The 23,166-nt window shown below is 36.2% G+C and overlaps 2 protein-coding genes across 2 annotated transcripts in view; one reads left to right on the plus strand and one right to left on the minus strand.

Annotated features, from left to right (window-relative positions):
• ZFC3H1 (zinc finger C3H1-type containing) overlaps positions 1–10,528 on the minus strand; it is a 55,161-nt gene extending 44,633 nt beyond the window's left edge. The window contains exons 1-2 of the mRNA XM_030323236.2: positions 9,298–10,528; positions 4,232–4,648 (exon numbers count right to left, since the gene is read on the minus strand). Of these exons, the coding sequence (XP_030179096.1) occupies positions 4,232–4,648; positions 9,298–9,895 (1,015 nt within the window). The 5' untranslated portion in view covers positions 9,896–10,528. The remainder of the gene's footprint in view (positions 1–4,231; positions 4,649–9,297) is intronic.
• On the plus strand, positions 10,160–21,130 carry THAP2 (THAP domain containing 2). The gene is made up of 3 exons (XM_030323240.2): positions 10,160–10,842; positions 16,870–17,065; positions 18,719–21,130. Exons 1-3 carry the CDS (start codon positions 10,772–10,774, stop codon positions 19,106–19,108), a joined length of 657 nt encoding a protein of 218 aa, XP_030179100.1. The 5' UTR covers positions 10,160–10,771; the 3' UTR covers positions 19,109–21,130.
• The last annotated feature ends 2,036 nt before the right edge of the window (positions 21,131–23,166 follow it).

The raw sequence follows: 23,166 nt of genomic DNA on the forward strand, positions 1-23,166 counted from the left end.
GCTCAGGTCATGATCTGTTTGGGAGTTTTAGCCCATCAGGCTCTGTGCTGTCAGCCCAGAATCTGCTTGGGATTCTGTCTCCCTCTCTCTCTGCCCCTCCCCCACTTGCTCTCTATGTCTCTCAAAATAAATAAATGTTTTTTTAAATATATTTTAAAAATCTCTCTCTCTTTCTCTCCCCCTCTCTCCAACTCGCTCTCTAAAATAAAATAAATAAATTTTAAAAATACTATTTAGAAAAAAGAAATAAATTTGAAAAACTAAGCAGAAAAATCTAAAAAGAATGACCAAAGTAATTTGAAAAACAAAATAAAAATGAAATACTAAAATAAAAACTATAACTGAAATTTAAAATTCAATAGGTGAGCTTCAGGCAAATCAGGCACAGCTAAAGAGAGAATCCGTGAACTGAAAGATATATGAGAAGAAACTGCACAGAATGTAGCACAGATTTACATAGAGATGAAAACTAGGAGTCAGTCAGTTGGGCATCCAACACTTGATTTCAGCTCAGGTCACAATCTCACAGTTCATGAGATTAAGCTCCATGTCAGAGCCTGCTTGGGATTCTCTTTCTGCCTCTCTGTCCATCCCCTGCTCATGCTCTCCCTCTCTCTCAAAGTAAAAAACCTTACAAACAAAACAAAACAAAACAAAAACCAAAGAGACAGAAACTTAAAGGAAATTAGGAGAAATGGAAGATAAAGTGAGATGATTTGATATACAGATATACAGAATTCCACAAAAGAAAGAGAATGGGAAAATATTTAAGCAATAATGACAATTTTTCAGAATCAATGAAAAAAAAAGCACAACAAATGCCAAGCTGGATAAATAAAAAGAAATCTGCAATCAACACATCATAGTTAAACTACAGAACATCAAAGACAAAAATGGAATTTTTAAAGCAAGCAGAGAAAGATAAACTACCTTCAAATTAGAAACTATTAAGACTGATAGTGAACTTTTCAATATCAATAATGGAAGCCAGAAAATATCTTCAATATTTTGAGAATGTAACTAGCCAATATAGAATTTCAAACCTAGACAACTATCTTTAACAAAGGGCAAACAAAGGGGTGCCTGGGTGGCTTAGTTAAGTGTCTGACTTTTGATTTCGGCTCAGGTCATGATCTCATGGTTCATGACTTTGAGCCTTGCATCAGGTCCTGCACTGACAGCATGGAGCTTGCTTGGGATTCTCTCTCTCTCCTTCTCTCTTCCCCTTCCTCTCTTGCTCTCTCTCAAAATAAATAAATAAACTTTTTAAAAGGGCAACCAGAAATAAGTTTTCCATCAAGCAGACACATTCTAAAGAAAATCCTAAAAAAATTATTTTAAGCATAAATGATTCTAGACATAGAAAAGTGAGCCAAGAAAACATTAACTATATGAGCAAAGCTAGGCATGTACCGGCCTTTGTATACCAGGACAGGATAAAGGTCTTGATTAATTTCAAACACTGATAAGAATTCATGTTACAATTCCTAGAGGAACTAATGAGACAAGAAACTTAATATCTACCTTCAAACTAGTAAAAGAAAAAAAAATGTTTGAAAAAAAAGCCCAAAAAACAAAAGAGGCAAGAAAAAAAAATGCAAGTATCAGTAATCATGAAAAATGTGAATGGAATATATATTCTAGTTAAAGAACAAAGATTGTCAGACTAAATTACAAATGAAATCCAGTTCTATACTATGTACAAGTGACATTTGAGACATGAGGATATGGAAAAACTGAAAGAATGGAAAATGATATACAAGGCATATATACTTACCAAAAGAAAGATGGTGTGGACTGTTACCATAAGTCTTTTAGGCAGAAACATTGCTAGAGATAAAGAAGGCCACTACATAATAATGAGAATAATGAGTCAATTCCTTAGTCTCAGGGTAGTTAAAGCAAAAACTGAAAACCATAAATCCATCATCATAGTGGCTGACTTTAACCTCTCAGTAGTTAATCAAGCAGATCAAAAAATGAAGGAAGATGTGAACATAAAAAAACATATCTAACGATCCATTTATTCCTTTCAAACACACACAGAAGAGTTATAAAAATCAATCACATACAATAAAGCAAATCTCTACAAATAAATGACAGTAAATTCTCATTCTATCTTTCTCTAATATCTCATTCTCTGACAATATGACTGACTTAGAAATCAATAACAAAAAATACAGCTGAAGAACCTCCATGCTTGGAAGTTAAGAAACATACTTCCAAATAGCCTACAGATCAAAGAAAAACAAAACTCGCAAATATTTAGAATAAATGGCAAAAAATTACATATCACAAACAGCTGAAGTAGAAATTTCATAACTCAAAATGATCTTAATAGAAGAGAGGCTGAAAATCCGTAAGTTTAAAAAGCTATGGATTTCTTTCTAAGAAAATTTAAAAACAGGGGTGATAACAACTTATAAACGCTGTAATAGAAAAATGAGATTCTTAATAATAATTTTTTATAGAGGCACCTGGATGGCTCAGTCGGTTTAGCATCTGACTTTGGCTCAGGTCCTGATCTCACCGTTTGTGAGTTCAAGCCCTACATCGTGTTCTGTGCTAACAGCTCAGAGCCTGGACCTGCTTCAGATTCTGTGTCTCCCTCTCTCTCTGCCCCTTCCTGGCTTATGCTCTTTCTCTCTCTCAAAAATAAACAAACATTAAAAAAATTTTTTTTAATATTAATAATTTTTTATAAATGCTACAACTTACAGGAAAAGGACACTTTACTAGAAAAATATGTTTTACCTAAACTGCCTTAACCAGAAATAGAAAGCATGAACAGTCAACAGTTTAAAACCTTCCCAGAAAAAATTCTACCCAGGCCCAGACACTTCTACCAACAAAGCCTACCAAATATCCCAGGAACAATTCTAATCTTAAATTTTTTTTTTTTTTTCAACGTTTATTTATTTTTGGGACAGAGACAGACAGAGCATGAACGAGGGAGGGGCAGAGAGAGAGGGAGACACAGAATCGGAAACAGGCTCCAGGCTCTGAGCCGTCAGCCCAGAGCCTGACGCGGGGCTCGAACTCACGGACCGCGAGATCGTGACCTGGCTGAAGTCGGACGCTTAACCGACTGCGCCACCCAGGCGCCCCAACAATTCTAATCTTAACTTATTCTTGAAAATAGGGGAAACCACTCCCCAGCTCATTTTGAGCATATCATAACCTTATACTAGAATTTGGCATGGGAAAAGAAGGGAAAAAATTAGCCTATAAACCCAGATGAAAAATTCTAACCCAAATATCCCTCAAGTGGGAAATGGATAAACAAACTGTAGCACAGCCATACAATGGCACATTTAGCAATAAGAATGCACTAGTGGTACATACAATAACAAGGATGAATCTGAAATACACTATTAAATGAAAGAATCCAGAATCAAAAGGCAATATATTGAACAATTCCATTTATATGACATTCTGGAAAAGGCAAAACTATTAAGGACAGAAAACCCATCAGTAGTTACCTGGTGGGCTGGGGGAAGAAGGAATTGATTGCAAAGGGTCATGGGGGAATCTGTGAGAGGTGACAAAACTGTTCTAGATCTTAATTGTGGTAGCTGGCAATGGTTAGCCAACTGCCTGTATTTCTCAAAACTTAAAGAACTATACATTAAAAAGGCTAAATTTTACTGCATATAACTTATACCTTCATAAAAAAGAGAAAAAGAAAAAATTAGCAAATCCAACCCAGAAATGATATATCACGAACTGGAATTATCCCAAGAATACAAAGGTGGTTTAACAGTACAAAAATATAATCCATTACACTAATAAATTAAAGGAGAAAAATACATGTTCTTCTCAATAATGAAGAAAAAAGATACGATAAACTTCAACATCCATTCATGCTGAAAATGTCAAATAATAGGGGGAAAAAACTTTTTACTCAATAAAGGATATCTCTAAAAAAACCTAACATCATGTGAAAAGTAAATATCCAAAGCATTCCTTTAAGGTAGGGAACAAAGGTGTCCACATTATTGCTTATTTTAAAAAATATATTAGAAGTCTTGACCAGCATGTAAGGCCAAAAAAGAAAGATCAGAATGAATCTAAACCTATCATTATTGAATAATGACTGTCTATCTAGAAAGTGCAAGAAGAATTCACAGATGAGGTATCAAAACAATTTCAATGAAACACAGTATCAAAATGACTAGTTACCCCATAAAGAAAGAATCTTAGTACTAATTGAAATTTTTTATTCCATTACCTTGACTAGGTTCAGTAGTGTCAGATTTCAGGGAAAGCTGTTTTGTTCCATCTTTAACTTTTTTCAACCGGTTCTTATCCCCTGGTAAAGTCAATTTTTGCCTGAGTGGTTTTAATTCAAATGCCTGAAAAGTTTTGACCTGCGTTTTCTCCTCAGGAGCTACTTCTTTACTTGGGTCCTTTGTAATACTGACATTATCAGTGCTTGTTTGGTCCTCAAAGTTCAATGTTTTAGGATCTTCCTGCACATTCTCTTCTTTGCTACTCAAAGCTAGTTTTTCATCCTTATTGATGCACTCTAGTTCCAACTGTATTTGCTTATACTTCAAAAGTAAGTCTTCAAAAGTTTCTTCCCCACAGTTTTCACTTTTAGATGAATAATTTTGTTTTCTTGATGGAGATCTTCCAAAACTTTTGGCTGAACAGCATATTAAGGAAACCAATTTCCAAAATTTTTCCAGTAAATTTAACAAAAACACATTAAGTTATAGATTAATTGCCTCCCTTTTTTATCTGTTTTTCAAAAAAGATGAATTGGTAGTTTCAAATTACTAAAGTCCATTCAACATATGTGCTAATGCCCACTTTCATTATGTGCCCATATTTCAAATTGAATAAGTAACCACATAAAACAATCCACTTACAAAATCACTAATGTCAGTTGTTACCCACAGTAACTACAGGTATTCCAACCACTTAGAGGTCTACAGCAGCCTTCCTTCTGAGGTTATCAGAAAAAGCCATAATATGCTGGATGTTAAAAATTCCTTTCTGAAAGAAGAGGAGAAACTGGTATGTCACAGGTGTGAATAATTTACCCTTCAGATAATCAGAAGGAAACATTTCTTCTTTTAGTTTCTTCTCAAGTCTCAAATTTTTAAAAAAGAGATAAAAAATGAACATTGACAGCTAATAGCTAAAACTAGTTTATAAATAGCAAACATTTTCTTAAATACCTAGTACATAACAATCTTAGAGCTCCACAAATATACTAATATCCAACATATGCACAACTAAGACAATGAAGGCAGTTATACTATAAAAAAAATAATAAAATCTTTCAATAGCATTCAAAATGTATTTTGTAAACTAATTTGTCCCTGAAGATAAGGATAACTACCAAATTTTTTGTTCTTCTCTAACAAGTGATACATAGAACATAACTTTTTCCTTGGAAATGGCTACAAAATTCCAATACTATTCTTATTCAAAATAATTAACATAGGTGAAAATTGCTATCCCTCACTTCTGCCTAGAAATTAACAAGATTTAAAGATAAGTACTTTATGTGATTTTAATACAATATGTCCTTTATAGATCATTTAAACTGGCTAGGATAGATATAACATTACAGTTCCCTAAAGATGGTTCCTCTGTTTAACAATTTACAGGACAATCAGCCTCCAGATATTGTTCAATTTCCCTAATAATGAATAGAAGAATGGGAATCACCACCAAATACTGTTTTTTCACCAATAATTTTAGAAACTAAACCAGCATTACCACTTACATCTCAACATCTTAACAGTTCTACAGCAAAACTGTTTTAGTAAATCTTTGGACCTCTGATCTAACCTCTGCAGAGCCAAGTTTCTTGAAAGCATACTAGTTTCTCATTATCTTACTCTTCAAACGAAATCTAGATTCTGCTGGCTGAGTTTGTTTATCCACCGTGTTTTCAAACTTTATTTCACCTGACCTCTCTGCAGCTTTGGACACTGCAAACCACTTCTCTCTTGGCTTCCCTAACCCCACTTTCCTCCTGTTTCCCTACCTTCTTTTTTCCTTTAAGTCTTCATGACTCCTTTCTAACTCCGCAATAATGGTGCTCTTCAGTAAGCTCTATTTAAGTCTCTTTCACTTTTCCTTTTGAGCATTCTAATGCACTCCCATACGTTTACACAATACAAGGGAGAAGTCTTGCCTCATGATAGATATTTGGGGTTTTATCTCCCACAAGCCACCTCCCACTCTGTTGCCGCACTAATAATCTTTCTAGAACACAAATCTGATCAGATCTCTCCCCTTGTTTAAATCTCATTAAGAACAGAGTCCAAAATCCTTACAATGGCATATAACGCCTCATGATTTGACCTGTACTTCCTTTCCAATCTTACAATTTCCCCGTTAATCACAATCATGCACAGCTTTGTATTAAGATTTTTCAGTTCTTCAAACTGACCCCAATTCAAAATTGAAATGTCACCTCCTATGTGAAGCTAGAGCATTATTTGCTCCCCTAACCCACATTACTCTTTGTACATGAATTCACTAATTAGCTGCATTTACATCTCACTTTTCAGTAGAGCCATCTAAAGGCACAACCACAGTGATTAAAAAAAAATAAAACTGAAGACCTTGGAAAGATTTGTAGAGGAAAAAGATTCAATACATTGACAAAAAAATAAAAGAAAAATGAGGAAAAGTAATTCAGTTACAACTGTAACTAAGTAATCTCCGTCAAGGCTAAATGAAATCTATTTCTAATATAGGACAACTAGGATGAAACCAACATTTAAAAGATTTAATTTTAAGCTAGTTAAAATGCAATTTCTACCTCAGATCTGGTTTAAAAAAAGAACTGCTATTCAACCTTTACAACTGCAGGTGAAAATGAAATGACTTTTACTGATGAGAGACACTGGCCTAATTATGTTAGCTCTCATCAGATTAGAAAGTGTAAAACAGTAGTCATCCAAAGGAAACATGCTAAGACTGACTGAGCATCTGTCTATCACTAAGAAAAATTTTAAATGAACGAGAATGAAAATAAGTGCCACAATAGAATCTGGTTCATTCTACCTTTTTAAAGCTGCAATCAGCATACCTTAATCATTACAGAAAAAGAGTTAAAAAACAAAACAAAACAAAAAAAGCAAAAAACTTGTACTCATGTTACTTTACTTCCACATTAATTACACAAATGAACCACAGTATAACCCTTCTTCTTTTTTTTTTTTTTTTTGTAAATTCTACCCCCAACATGGGGCTCAAACCTATGACGCCAACATCAAGAGTCACATGCTCTAATGACTGAGCCAGCCAGGTTTCCCATAACCCTTATTCTTTCTTAATGTAATATCTGCAAAATTAAAATGTCATTATTATAATTGCACAGTGAAATATAGGAATAAACCTAAGTAAAATCTTGGTATTAAGAAATTTGAATTAATAAATATTTGTATGACAAATTTGTTTGCTCACATCATATAAAAGTAGTTGGAAACTACGTTTTCCTTCACAAATTCTTACAAAGACTATCAACCCTAGGGTGGATTAATGATACTTCATGAGGAAAACAATGAGCAGAGGATCAAAATAAGCATCCTTTTCTTAAGAGCAGCATCTGTGAAAAGAAAAACAGCAAGACAGCTCATTTCTGGTAAGTTACTACAGAAATCAGATTGGATATATTCTTGTGCTTTTTCACATCATATGCCTGTTTACTAATAAAAACATAAGCTTAGCAATGAATAAAGGTATATGTGACAGAGGCCAAATTGGTATTGAATGAATGGACAAAAAAAAAGCAAAGGCAGGAGCTGGGCAAACCCCCTTCCTCACCACCTTCTCTAATACAATTAGATGAAGAAAAAACTCTGCTCCCACAGTACTTTTTACATACCTCAATACAAACTGCTTTACATTAAACTATAATTATTTACTCACGTTTGTCTCTCCAACACAAATTCCAAACTTCCTCTCTTGTATTCTTAAAAAATATACACATATGTACTTAAACATCCTGTTTTTTAGATTCAGAATCGACAACAAATCTTTCATTAAAAAAATATCTTAGGCAGAGTTCTTCTTCTTCTTTTTTTCTTTTTTTTTTGAAAGAACATCCTCTTTTTAAAAGTTAAATATCTACATGATTTTCTTTGAAATGAGCCTGGGATGCTCCTAACCCAACTTCTGGTGGCAAAATTAAGTTTTTTCTGGGCACTAGCATCAGAAGTTGCTACTTCTTACCTAAACTTACATTTCTTGTCCCCTTTATATCCCAAAATCTGGGGAAAACCATCTGGTCCTAAATATTCTATAAAAATAATGTTGCGTGTCTTCCAAACAAATGTCATTGCGCATAAGTTCCAAATATAATTAATGTTATAAAATCATTACACTATAGAAATTACAACCAGTAATAACTATACTTAGTAAACTATTTTAATGCAGTTATCATGAAATAAGACCTAGTTCTACAAACTCATAAACTAGCAAACCTTCAGATGACTAATTCCCCAGTATAAATCTTAAGGAAATTTAGGACTGTTAAAGATTATGGGCTTAGAGATGACAAAAACCAGGTATTTTGCTATTTCCCTTCTCAACCTCCCCATAATCTCCACCCTCCCATATACTCCATGGCTTCCAATATATTAAAATTAAAATGCTGTTTGTCTTCCTCTAACCTACATTTGTCAGCACTGAGTTACAAAATGTCCAAAAAGTGAACATAGAGAAGGCGGTAAAGTTTTACTAAAAGTTTACGAATTTGAAACCTCTGAATTAACAGACTTGGTAAAGCTACGGGTCTTTTCCCTGTCCCCCACTTTAAAAGGCAGCAATGTGTAAGAATCAGTCAAGAATGGTAAAGCAGAATCACAAATAAAAACTGTAGAATTACGCAGAATGGAACTTTACAATTTTCAATGCCAAAGTTCAATATGGTATAAGCAACACTATTCCCCAAACTGACTCTTTTTTTTTCCCTCTAACAATCTAAATCAACCTCACATACAAATAAATGCTAATGAAACCTAGGCTTCTGATGTACTATTACAAATGTGATTTTAGACTTTCTTGTATTTCACTAACTTGGTGCCAACCCATACACGTTTACATTAAAAAGCAATAATACACCCAGTAAACCAATCTTAAGAAACAAGACTCTATAGTGTGACACATGGGGATCACCAAAGAGAAACTTACTTTTAGTATACTGACACTGACAAATAAGCGGTTCTGATGGTTCAGAAAAGTTACTCATCTCATAGACCTAATAATGACGCTAAAGGGAACTTTGTTAAGTGACACACCCAGGGCGGACCGCCACGTTAAGGATACAACTCTTCCGAGGTGGAGAGGGCTCTCGCCAGCCCTGACTGCTGCTGAATCCGGATCCTGCTCCTCCTCCCAGAGGAGGTCTGCCCCCCGACTTGCCTCCTCGCTCACCCCCTCCTCGCCCCCGACTCCAGCGACTTCCACCCCGGTACGGCCTGCCTCGAAAGCGGAAACGGTCCAAGGCGATGTGGCTCCGTTCCCAAAAGGACGGTCGGGGGCTGCTTTCGGACAGCGAGCTCGAAGGCATCCGCACGGAGGGCGGGTGAGACCGGAACGGCTCTTTGGGTCGGTAGCTGCTGTGTCCCCTGAGGTGGCCCCGCTCCGACGCGTGCCGCGAGCGTGAGAAATTCCTCAACTGCTGCTGAGAAGAGGACGACGACGAGGAGGAGCCACCGCCTCCGCCAGATCCACCGCCCCGGGCCGGGTGAGGAGGCCTTCGCCGTGGATACGGTAACAGCCCGCCGCCACTGCTGCTGCTGCTGCTCCGGCTCCGTATCTGGCTGTTGTTATCGTCGTCGCTGATTTCCCCATCTTCTAGCTCCCCTTCTTCCTTGGGCGAGAGGCCACTGGAGGCCGGGGCCGGAATATCTGCGGTCGCCATCCCGGGAGCAGCGCCTTCCACACAACCTTAGCCCTCCGTCCGGGGATCCGCCCGACAATTGCCTTCCTCCTCGGTTCCCTTTTTTTCTAACGGACCCGGTCGGTGCGGCCTTACCCTACTCGGACACCTAGCGGGCTTTGCTCCCCAACTTCCCCGCACCCCAGCTCTTTCTCGCCGGACCGTCGCAATTCAGTTCCCTTCCCTAGCGCCCCCTTGCTCCTCCGCGCTCGGGGCTCTTCCGCCTCGCGAGAAAGGGGCTCTGGAAGTGGCTCGCCCGTGACGTCGCTTCCTGCGGCACGCAGGAAACAAGGCTTCCAGTTCACGCGATAATAATCCGGACAACGCGATTCTCAGTGGGACTTGTAGTCTTTCTTCTCTCTCCCTTCGGGTTTGTCCTTACAACCCATAGCTCACACCCACCGCGGGCTCGGGATTGGGATATCTGGGTGCGTGGCGGGGTGGGCGGGCCCGTTCTTAATCTTGGCCGCAAGAGTTTCATAGTGATGGGGGGAGGGCAAGAGACACCTTTCTAACTGCTCTGAGGTCGGCTGCCAAAGAGACGCAGTAGTCCCACTGCCTTTTGGGGGCCGGGAGGGGGTGGCTTTTGTCGGCCATGTTGGTGAAGGTAGACGAAGGAGATCGGAGGTCCAGGACTGTCTGCTCTGCTGGCTGAAGTCCGCCATATTAATAAAGAGACAGAAGGTTGACACCACCACCCCCCCAAATACACACAACCCGTCTTTCCCACCCCGTTCCCACGACTCCTGTCGGTGGGCCCTTCCCCTGCCTCGCTTGCCTAGCCTTTGCGCGAAGGAAGCGTAGCAGCCAGCGCCTCAGAACAGGCTTAAGACAGCGCCGAATGAGGGGGAAAGGGAAATGCCGACCAATTGCGCCGCGGCGGGCTGTGCCACTACCTACAACAAGCACATTAACATCAGCTTCCACAGGTAACCTGGGCAGGGAGTGGGGGTGCCGGAAACGGGAGCTCCTAGATTGGGTGTCGCTTGTGTGGAAGGAACAAGAGGATTCTACTAATTCTGAAGACTTCACTACCTAGCTGGTAGCAGGGGAGCATCATTTCTGTCCGCCCTTTGTGTGTGTTTCTCAAATATGCCCAATTTTTCTGTCACTTCAGGGAAGGTTTACTCACTTTGTACAAGAAATCCAAGTTCTGTGTGGTGGCTACCCCTTAGAAAGTGAGAGGAGAATATCTTAATTTTCTATTCTTTCATGTATTAGACTGGGCCTTGACATGAATGATGCCTTAAAAGGAAGCGAAACCTTCCTGTTCAAGTCCGCAGTCACCTTAAAAGCCTGCTGTGTGCTTTCATCAAAGTTAGGAAATTGTCACGAGCTGAATTGGCATGGGAAGCATTTCGATTTCGGTCACATAACAGTTAACTGCGGAGGAGTTGAGTCATCATTGATAGCTAAAGAATTAAGCGATGTTAATGAAAGTGCAAAAGATAAGCTTTCTATTCTTAACGGAACAGTAATAAAAAGAACTTACATTTTGCTTTTCCTCCGATTGCTGGAAGAGCGATCAAAATTATTTAGTTCTGTCACATCAGAACTCTTGAAAACGTTTTGAACACTGCATGAGATATAATAGGTACTCTGTAAATGTTTACCTTTGTAATATGCAAGTGCCTGCCATGTGCCTGAAGAAGCATTAAAAGAAAGTTAAGTGCAAATAGTTCTGATTTTATATATCTCACAACTTAATACGATCTTAGAATGTGGAAAACTATATCCTTGACCCTTTCCCTACCTAATTATGACTAAATGCCCCTCTTATTAAAAACTGCTGCTTTAAAAAAGTCCTTGTGATGTTTCTGATTTTCAGCTATTTGATGGAAACGTAGCACTTCATTCATTCATTCATTCATTCATCAAATGTGTACAGAGTTCTCATTTGCCTGACATAGTGCTAGGGATCTAGAAAATTCTTACACCTTGAGTTTAGCCTGTAGTGAGAAAGAAAGACATAATTATGGGTCAGTGCCACAGTAGAGATACTCGGGGATACCTAACTAAGCCTTAGTAAGTCAAAGAACACTTCTCAGAGGATGTGAAATTTCAGATAATACCAAAAGATGACAGAGATTTAGTCCTGTGTGCTACTTCACAGATTTCTCATTTACCCAGTAAGTGTTTGAGAAGACGTGAAGGTTTTTAAAAGAAAGACATGATTAGATTTGCATATTAAAAAGCCATCTGGCTGCAGTGTGGAGAATTATTTGACACTTAAAGTGCTGGTCAAGCATCATCAAGAGATGAATTTGATGAGAAAGGAGCTTATTACACAATGTTAATTTACCTACTATTTCTTTCACAGAGAAATTCTGCTATAATGTCAACTGAGCTAAGCAATATACTTCATTGCTGGCACAACCAGCAGTAAATTAGAAGAGGTGAGAGTTATAGAGAAAAAAACAGAAACTTGCAGTAAAACAAGAGAGAGTCCACCAGTAGCCTAGACTAGAGTGGTACTGACAGAGATGGAAAGAAGTGGACAGATTTAAGAAATATTCGAGTTAGGGGCACCTGGGTGGCTCACTCAGGTTAAGCGTCTGACTTCGACTCAGGTCATTATCTCACAGTTTGTGGGTTCGTGCCCTGTATCGGGCTCTGTGCTGACAGCTCAGAGCCTGGAGCCTGCTTCAGATTCTGTGTCCCCCTCTCTCTGCCCCACCCCTGCTTATGCTCTGTCTCTCAAAAACGAATAAACATTAAAAAAATAACATTAAAAAAAAATTTTTTTTATTTTTGAGTAGAAACTACCGTGTTTGGTAATTTGATGTGGAAGATGAGGGAAAGAGGAGTCAAGCAAGGCACCAATAATACTGAATGTTTAAGAGATACACAGTGATACAGTAACATGCATACTTGACCATTTTTCTTCCTATGAAATTAGCATTTTCATGTGTAACCTCAGAAATTTAGACCTTAATATTATAATAAATTACATTCCTATTTCACAAATACAATGTCTGACTAACTTCTAGGATGTTGGTAGACATCTTTATCCCCATGTACAACTTATGTTGCCTCAACTTACTGTCTCCATTTTTATCTCTTAGCCCACTGCAGTCTAAGTCTCCCCAATAATCTTCTGAACTTCTCTTGCTGAGTTGTCATTTTTGTGTTTCTTTTTTATGGCATGTGATCATTTCTTCCATGAAATACTCTCTACTTCTGAATTATTTGACACTAATTTTGTGATTTTTGTCTTTGATCTGTTTTCTCTGCCAGCCCCTTTCTCTGCACCCTGACCTAGGTCTTACCACTATTCTCAAAATGATTTCAACTGTTCTGTGGTCTCAGTTAACACTTAATCCATGATGCCTCCCAAATCAATATCTCCAGTCCAATCTTTCTAATGAGTTCCAGACCCCATAGGACAAGTGTCTCAGTATTTGCCTGGTCTTTCTTCAGTTCCTTGGGTTCAACATATGGAAACTGTACTAATGAGCTTGCTCTTCCCCCAAACCTACACCACTTCCCTTAACCCCTTTCTCAGTAAATGAAAACACTATCCACCCAGAAGGTGGTAGGTCATCCTCCCTTGACTTCTCACCATTCCCTCTTGATTGGATTATTACAACAGCCTTTTAACTGGTTCACTGCTTCTATTCATACACTCCTAACCTCTCTCTATAATCGTGGCTGTGTTGCTAAAGGTTTAACAACAGGATCTCCAGGGAAAGAGGATAGCCCTGATTGATAGTATTTGCCCAATTTCCATGATATAAATACTCCTACCATGACTAGTTTCAAGTTACCAATATGACATGAGTGATCATAGAGTTGGGAATAAATGTGCAGTACTACACTGTTCTATAGCAATTATACCACACAGATATAACAGACATAAATAACTTCAAGAATATAGATACAGTAATTAAGAAATGATGGGTTTCAGTATTTATTACCTTTGTTCTTAATTTAATTGCAAATATACCTAATTTTTAATGACTGTGTTCAACAGCTAGTTAAGACGTTAACAATCAGCTCTCTAAAGTAGGCCTTTAAAAAATAAAAATAAAAAAATAATAAATTAGGCCTTTAAAAGGCTTACCAGTGCCATTTTGGATAGAGTTCAAAATTACTCTTTAGCCCAGAAGGCCCTCCAACATCATTTCATGTCATAACACTCTTCGCTGTCCCCAAGCTAAAATTCTTCACCATTCCCACCCTAAATTCCCTGGCTAATTCCTAACTCAAAGTGTCCTGACTAGATTAGCTTTTACCCTTTTATGACACATGACACCTGTAATTATTTTTGTATTCATAAATAGCCCCTATTTAGTATTTAATGTATACAATGCACTGGGCTAAGCACTTACTCATATTATCTAATTTATTCCCTAGAAATGTACTAAGTATCATTATTACTCCAATTATAGATGATAAAACTGAGACCTAAAAAGGTTAAATAACTTGCCTAAAGTCACCCAGCTATTACATTGAAGGCACCAGGATTGGCACCTTGATTTGACTCCAGAGACTATACTCTCAGCCACTCTTATTGCATCAAGTCATTTGATTATGTACCCTCCCCATTACTATATACATAAAAACTAACCCCATTAGTTTGCTCATTCATTGATTCATTGAGAAAGTTCATTGAGTGCTTGCTTAACAGGATAAAGTAGTGAAAAACAGCTCCTAACCAGGAGAAACTTATGATCTAGGAGTGGAAATAGAAAAGTAAACAATTAGAATACAATGATATTTTGTATGATACAAGAACACCTTATTCATTCCATGAACAATTTCCTTAGGAAGATGGGATTCCTAAATTGAATCTCAAGGAAGGAAAATTGACTCGTTAAGGTTCAATTATGCTTTGGTTTCATAATTAGGGAGCTAGTTTTAAAAAGAGCAAAGGGTATCTGGCTGGCTCAGTTGGTAGAGCATGCGACACTTGATCTCAGGGTCTTGAGTTCAAGCCCCACATTGAGTGTGGAGCCTATTTAAAAAAAAAAAAAAAGCTTTCTACAAAGAGCTAAAGAAATTAAAAGGTTGAAAAATAATTTTGAAATATAGCCTTCATATATCTGAAGAGTCTTAAAGCAATGATAATACAATGACAGTACTTAATTTGTTCTGTATCTTTATTGAGGCCCAAACAAGAAATGTGCTTGTAAACTAAAGCTTGACTTTTAGCTTAGGCCCCAGGAAACATTTCCAAACCACTAAATATTGGAACACAGTAGATAAATTCTCCATCAGAGGTTTCTAATGAAACAGAAAAAACTTACATACATGAAAGCGAACTGTAGAGTGACATACAAATGTTACCTTCAGATTAGGGTATTTTTGGGTGGGGGGATAGGAGATGGAAGGGTACTTACAGTAAATCGGGGTTTTCTTCTGTGCCCCTTAGTGCTGGCAATTTGAGCAAACCTAAATATCTAATCTAGCTAGAGCTATTGTTACCTAATCAAGCTTCACTTGGGAGCTTCTAACATGTGATTTTTTTTTTAATGTTTTTATTTATTTTTGAGACAGAGAGAGACAGAGCATGAGCGGGGAAGGGGCAGAGAGAGAGGGAGACACAGAATCTGAAGCAGGCTCCAGGCTCTGAGCTGTCAGCACAGAGCCCGACACGGGGCTCAAACTCACAGACTGTGAAATCGTGACCTGAGCTGAAGTCGGACGCTTAACCGACTGAGCCACCCAGGCGCCCCTAACATGTGATTTTTTAACATGATTTTAATGGTTCTTTTTAAACACTAGTCAGTTCATTATTAATACTTAAAGGATTAATCAAACTAAAGAAGAGCTCAATTCAAACTTATGTGAATGTTGATTCTTATGTTTTCAAGTCAGTCAGTACAATGGCCACTAGAATTTTGGGGCAGTCCCCTACAATTTTCTCTTCCTACCGGGTATACACTGGTACATATCAGTATATTTTATATTTAAAATAAATATGAAAGGGAAAACATTCCTGCTGGGCTTGACAGCAGCATTTTACTTTTTGGAATAATTATGCTTTCTACTACAGAGCTTAAGATTTTTTTTTTTTTTTTTTTTTTTTTTTTTTTTTTTTTTTTTTTTTAATATGTGTAGTTAGGGGCACCTGGGTAGCTTAGTCAGTTAAGCATCCAACTCCCGATTTCAGCTCAGGTCATGATCTCACAGTTTTGTGAGTTTGAGCCCTGCATAGGGCTCTGCACTGACAGCACAGAGCCTACTTGGGATTCTCTTTCTCCCTCTGCCCCTCCCCCCAGATTAATAAATAAGCTTAAAAATATATGTGTGTAGTTTAACTACATGGAAGTAATATAGTAAATTTTAACTTATGTATTCTGTTTCATAACAATTAAGCAAATATTTATTGGGCCCCTAGTGTTTGCAAGGCTCTGTGCTAAGTGTCAAAGATAAATAGATGATATAATGATCCCTGTCCTCAAGAAACTTATAACCTACTTTTATTTCACTGGAAATTTATTAAAATGGAAAAATTCCTAAACAATGTGTTAACTGTCACAATGAACAAACACAGAGGAAGGAATACCAGAATCTGTCTAGGCTTTCCTTGATAAAATTTAATCTGCAGATATTTTGTCTTGACCGTGTGCATCAGCAGCACATCACAGCATTGTGAATTACTCCTGCTTAAAATGGTTCTATATAACCTCGATCTAAATCAATATAGTCTTGTATTTTTACTGCCCATGTTAAGGACTGTGGGGGGGGGGGGCGGGGGAGGAAGAAAGGTCTCTTAAAAATCCTGAAAAATCAAAATAAAACCACTCAAGTCAGTTTTTGAGTAATTTTTTTGCCAACTTATAAAAATTAGCATGAATTGGTTTCTGTTTCAGTGTCTGGATATTAAAATGTTTTATGTAAATGGAAGACACTTTAAATCAGCACCTTTTAAAATTTCTTTTAACCATTTAGGTGCAACCAGAAGTGTAATAGTTGGAATTTGAGTTGCCCTTTTTTTTTTTTTTTTAAAGGTTTCCTTTGGATCCTAAAAGAAGAAAAGAATGGGTTCGCCTACTTAGGCGCAAAAATTTTGTGCCAGGAAAACACACTTTTCTTTGTTCAAAGCACTTTGAAGCCTCCTGTTTTGACTTAACAGGACAAACTCGACGACTTAAAATGGATGCTGTTCCAACCATTTTTGATTTTTGTAACCATTTAAAGTCTATGGTAGGTAACATTACTTTTCTTTTACCCATTTTTACCATTTTTAGTACCCATTCTTTTTTGCTTATAAAGTGGGACCATTCAGAATACATGGAAATTCATATATAATGATCTGCCTCAGGAAAGTTGCAAAACTTCCTCTTTTGCAGTAAAGGTGCAGGCTAGAGACCAGGTCTCCCTAACTCCAATATTTTTTCCCCATTCCAAACTGTTTTTACTATATTGGGATTTTACATTATTTCCAGTTATTATCAATAATTGAACCAATGATAAAACTGAGAAATCATGAGTAATGAAACCTCCAGCATCATTCTGCTCTGATTTTAAGGTAACATTTAAAATGTGTGCAAAGAACTTTAAGAATAGCACACCCAAAGAATACAAGAGTTACACTAAAGAATATAAGTTCAGAGGAAAGCATAACAAAGATTCATAGAGCTCAGGCATTTAAGCTGGCTTTAGCTTGGAGTTTGGAACTTAAGAGAGGGTTCTTGACCTTGCACAGAACAATTACGATAACATGATGAGAACAAAAGCCAATGGGTTGAGGGTAAGTAGAAAATAATCAAATGTTAGCAAGTGATATGTAAAAGGAAAGATGAATGTATTAGAACAACGTTTTATATAGCTAGGCAAAATCTGATCAGAGAGGAAAATTTATTTGTCCACAAATGAATCCCTATATGTTTTAATGTTTGTTCAGTCAATAAAAAACACAAAGTTATGAGGTTATGACATACCCTCGGAACTGGAAGTGGTTTAGTATTGTGAGTATAAATCAAGACGGTGAATGGCAGGAGTGAGATCCTAAATAGTAAGTTTGCCTTGTTTTTTCTTTATATAATTAGGCAAAGAGGAATTTAGCCAGTTACAGAAACATCAAATCTGTTAGAAAAATTATTCTGGTGGCAGAATATGAATTAAGATCAGAATAAGGCAGGCATCAATAAAGAAGTTTCTAATATCCTCAAGCCAGATGTATGGACCTGATGTGGACAGTAGCATTAAGAATGATGGAGAGGGAAAGATTCATGATAGAGATATTTAGGAGGTAGAAATAATGGGACTTGATGAACAATCAAATGAAAGACATAAAGGGAAAAAAGGTCCTCAGGGTCCTTGGGTTTGGGTAAAAAGTTCCTAGCCAGATTTTAAATCCTTGAATGGAAGATGTAACTGAACAATTAATAAGTAAATCTATTCAGGAGCTTGATACTTGGAATTAATTTAAAACATTACCAAGTTGAAAGAATAGGATGTACCTAAAAAAGAGTTTCAATCACTATCACAGATAAAACAAATGTTTAAATACATTACATTGGCCTTAGTGAGAAAATTGCAAAAGACTTTTAGAGTTTCCATAGAATCATACTCAATAACTTGAAATAACTTGGAAGTCCATTGTCTATTTTCTAATAATATTCACATCCGTCTGAAGAGAAAACACAAAAATAAATAAGTAAATGGGGTTAATTCAACAAGTTGAGAAACTTGAATCCATGATTATACGAGATGGGCTGTTGATGTTGCCTATCAAACTTTTAAAATCAGTTTTTAAAAGAGAGGTTTAATTACGTGTATACAAAACAGGATAAAATTCACTTATTTGTGATATTCCATCATTTATGTTCAACCCTTTGATTTTATTTGGCTTAGAAACTCAAGTCAAGGAATCTTTTGAAGAAAAACAACACTTGTACTCCAACAGAACCATCTAATTTAAAATCAAACATTAGTAGTCAGCAAGTACTGCTTGAACACAGTTATGCTTTTAGGAATCCTATGGAGGCCAAAAAGAGGATAATAAAACTGGAAAAAGAAATAGCAAGCTTAAGAAAGAAAATGAAAACTTGCTTACAAAAAGAACGCAGAGCAACACGGAGATGGATCAAAGCCACGTGCTTGGTGAAGAATCTGGAAGCAAATAACATATTACCTAAGGGTACATCAGAACACATTTTACCAACTGCCTTAAGCAGTCTTCCTTTGGAAGATTTCAAGATTCTTGAACAAGAGCAACAAGATAAAACATTATCAATTCTCTAAAACAGGCTAAGAATACCTTCATTTAAGATTAGCCTACATAAAACTTGATGCCCATCCTTCATTCTCTTCAAAGGTAAAGATATTTAAGAAAATCATGCCAAAATTGGGTATTTAATAAAGTTTTACTTGATCTAACATTATTACTGTATAATTCCTGAAGATTTGATTACAAAAAAAATGGAAGCTTTTTATGAAAATTTTATTTGAAAAAGAATGAAAGTGCCTTACATGAGAATTATGTACTTAAAAATTTTGCTAGGGAATTGTATGTTTGCAAGATGTTTTGTGTTTTTGTCTTTTAAGGCTACTTTTAAAGAACTATCTATGACAATGTGTTTAATTTATACTAGAAAAACAGGTTTTTTTTTTCCTGTAACAATGTTAGGATTTACATTCTAAATAGGATGCTAAGTGGGAGTTAACCAACATTAAATATGACTTTAAAACTGCTGGGTTTTGTATTAATTATTATTGGCACTGTGATCTGGAAATTTTATAGGAAAAAAAGATATACAAGGCAAGTTCTTTTATTTAAACTTTCTGTATCTGCTTACCAATAAAAGTGTGCTAATCATGGCCTCCCTCATAAAAATATTAGCTTTTAAAATAGATTGTAAAATATTTCGAAAATAATATTTTTAATATGAAGTACTCTGGAGTCATCCAAGCAAGGTTAAGACCTCAAGTACCTCAGACTAGTAAAAACTGGTAGCTGATTATATGTTGTGAAATAATGCAGATGTTGTGATCTAGCTTTTACCTTAGTTAAACAAACTTTTTCTCATAATAAAAATATTACATTTTTGATTCCAACATGTATGCATTAGACAACATGATACAAAGTTCCATATTAGGAATATGTTCTCTACCCCCATGTATGTTGGTACCGAAACTCTTAAGCTTTTTTTTCTCCATAACCCCACAATAGGATTTAATAACAGAAGTACTTACTATATACCTTCACAACTTATAACTTAAAATGGAATCAATTTATCGTATATATCAGCTTGCTTTTATCTCCTTTTTTAGTGAGTCAAATAGAGCAACTGTACTGCATAAGGGAAGTGAAATGTATTTTCTGTAAAAATACTGTGTCCAGGGGCACCTAGGTGGCTCTGTGGGTTAGATGACCTATTCTTGATTTTGTCTCAGGTCATGGTCTCATGGTTCATGAGTTCAAGCCCCACATCGGAGCCTGCTTGGAATTCTGTCTGTCTCTTCCTCGTGTGCATGGTCTCTCTCTAAAATAAATAAACTTTTTTAAAAAATATATGTGTCTGATAAAGCTATGCAAATGCTATTTTACAAAACAATCTGAGAACTATTCTTATAGTTGCCTCTTGACTAATTAAAAGAGTTCACATTATTTCACCAGATAAATTGTAATTTTAATAAGAACGCTTTCCTTCAAACAACTTTGGGCAAATCACATTAAGTTTATTAATGTGTAATCAAGTTATTCAATCCTAGTTCAAGCTTCTGACACTACCATATGAAAGTAGCATATACCTAACCATAATTGCTATACCTTTTTCCTTTAAAGTAATGGCTATTTTGTAAAAAAAAAAAAAATTGGGGGAAATTTTTTTGTTGTTTTTGTTGTGATGGTGTGTTTTTTTTTTTTATTGGTGACATTTGCTTGGATCCTAGCAATAGTCTTTTTTACAGTATTAGCAACCTGTCTTTTAATAGGGAATGCCTCCCAAGCAACTGGATTTCGCAAAGGCAAAAGTAAGAAAAGGCTGTTTTAGTTATATCAGGCATTTAAATATTTATGAAAATCTTTTTGTGAATATTGGAAGCCTTGTTAGTCATTTTATCTTAAATATTGGATGTAGCTCCTTGGAATTGTCATTACATGTTTGTTTGTTTTTTTAATATGGTTCCTAATATCTCTTTGCTTACTGACCATAACCTTATGCCTCAAAATAAGTTGAGCAAATAATCATTTAAACATAACTGTGTTGGGGTGCCTGGGTGGCTCAGTCAGTTAAGTGTCCAACTTCGGCTTAGGTCATGATCTCAGGGCTTATGGGTTTGAGCCCTGCGTCGGGCTCTGCACTGATAGCTCAAAGTGTGGAGCCTGCTTTGGATTCTGTGTGTGTCTCTCTCTGCCCCTCCCCGGCTCATGCTCTATCTCTCTCTTAAAATAAATAAACATAATAAAAATAAAACTTTAAACATTAACTGTGTTTTCCAAGTATAAACTCTCATGTGGTTCAGCACCCTCCCCAATACAAAACAAAATACTAATTAATGCAGGCTGGTTCCCATCTACAATAGTATCTTGATATCTTAATATATTAAAAATCACAAAATATTATAAAATACAAGCTTTTGGCAAAATTAACTAGTCTTTATTCATTATTATTTGAGACCACTGGATAAACTACCACTCAATAATTTTAAAGTAAATTTATTTTGGTGTTTCCTCCATGTCATTTTCATATTCCTGTCCTGATAACATGCCCTAAACACTCCCTGCATCAAATCGTTTTCATTAACATACATCTACCTTAAAACTAGTCTTACTCATAGAGAAAAACCTAAATCTTTTTAAATCCTGTTTTCAGATGTTGATAAACATCACTTTGACCATCTACAATAAAAATAATAAAAATCAGAATAGCTCTTTTTCTTCTGCTGGACCCAGTACATATCCTCTGTTCATTCGATGTCTGTTATTCATTCTAACCTGTTAGGCACTAACCTCTACAAAGAACGAGCCAAAGGCTAGTAACATGATGATATAAAAATGATACCATTATCTCCCCTTAAGTTCCTCAAAAGTCTCCTGCAAGGAAAAAAAAATATTTGTAATACAATAAATGCTATAAAAGAAGGATACATGAAGTGCTTTGGTAAATGCTGTTGACTTAGAATTTAATAAGCATATAAACTTTAGATCTTTTTCCAAAAAAAATTTTCCCTTGAAACACAACAGATTTCTTATGACTTATCAGAGGAGATAGAAGGACATCAGTGCTGACCTGAAATGTACAGTGTTTTTTAATGAATTGTAAGACATTTTTCCCCTTGAAAATGAACACTGAACAAATTGGTTATTAATGATATCTTTGTCAACGGGAAAACATAACTAAAGAAAATACTGTACCAAAGCCAAGTCCTCAAGTTTATTTGACATTTGGTATTTTTACAAAATAACAAACCCTACCAACACATTTTTACAAATAATTCAGCTCAGAGTCTTAAGGTTAACAAAACACTATGGCATCCATTAGATCTCTTGTTCTTTACAAATATTCTTTGTGGTACGTGGTATTATCTCCAATTTACAGATGGAATCTTTGTTAATTTTATTTACTTATTTATTTATTTATTTACTTACTTATTTTAGACGTTTAATATGTGCCACTAGCACGAGGGATAGAAATGCCAGCAATCTAGGAAGTTCAATCCTAGATTGAACAATGGTTGTCAGCCTTCAAATCCTGTGCTCTACCCTCTACATTATAACCCTCTGTCAAACATAATGAATCATGTTATTAAAATAGGATAAGTCATGTGTCTCAAAAAATAAATTACCTATATGTATATAGTAAAGATGGTCTATGAAGTCATTGTTGATCTTTTCTAGGTAGACTTTCTAATATTGGTATTTTATCTCATTTCTCAATGTTAGAACACGGGTAAATTTCAATTTTGGTATAATAAAGAAAATAGTTCATCTTAATGCCTGAACATGGGATTCTTTAGGTAGTTGGAAGTCTTCTAAAATTAATGATTTTATAATGTATATTAGACAATTGCATATTGTATTCTGAGTATATTAATATTAAAAACTTTTTTAGAAGGAAATTACCATCATGCCTATTTTTTTATTTTTTTTTTTTTTAATTTTTTTTTCAACGTTTATTTATTTTTGGGACAGAGAGAGACAGAGCATGAACGGGGGAGGGGCAGAGAGAGAGGGAGACACAGAATCGGAAACAGGCTCCAGGCTCTGAGCCATCATGCCTATTTTTTTAAATGTACATGAATATCTCTGTGGAAGTCTTTCCCCTAGATGGATGCCCTAAAATACTTCTGTAGAAGTC

The sequence above is a fragment of the Lynx canadensis genome, chromosome B4 (assembly GCF_007474595.2).
Source record: "Lynx canadensis isolate LIC74 chromosome B4, mLynCan4.pri.v2, whole genome shotgun sequence".
NCBI classification, from domain to species: Eukaryota; Metazoa; Chordata; class Mammalia; order Carnivora; family Felidae; genus Lynx; species Lynx canadensis.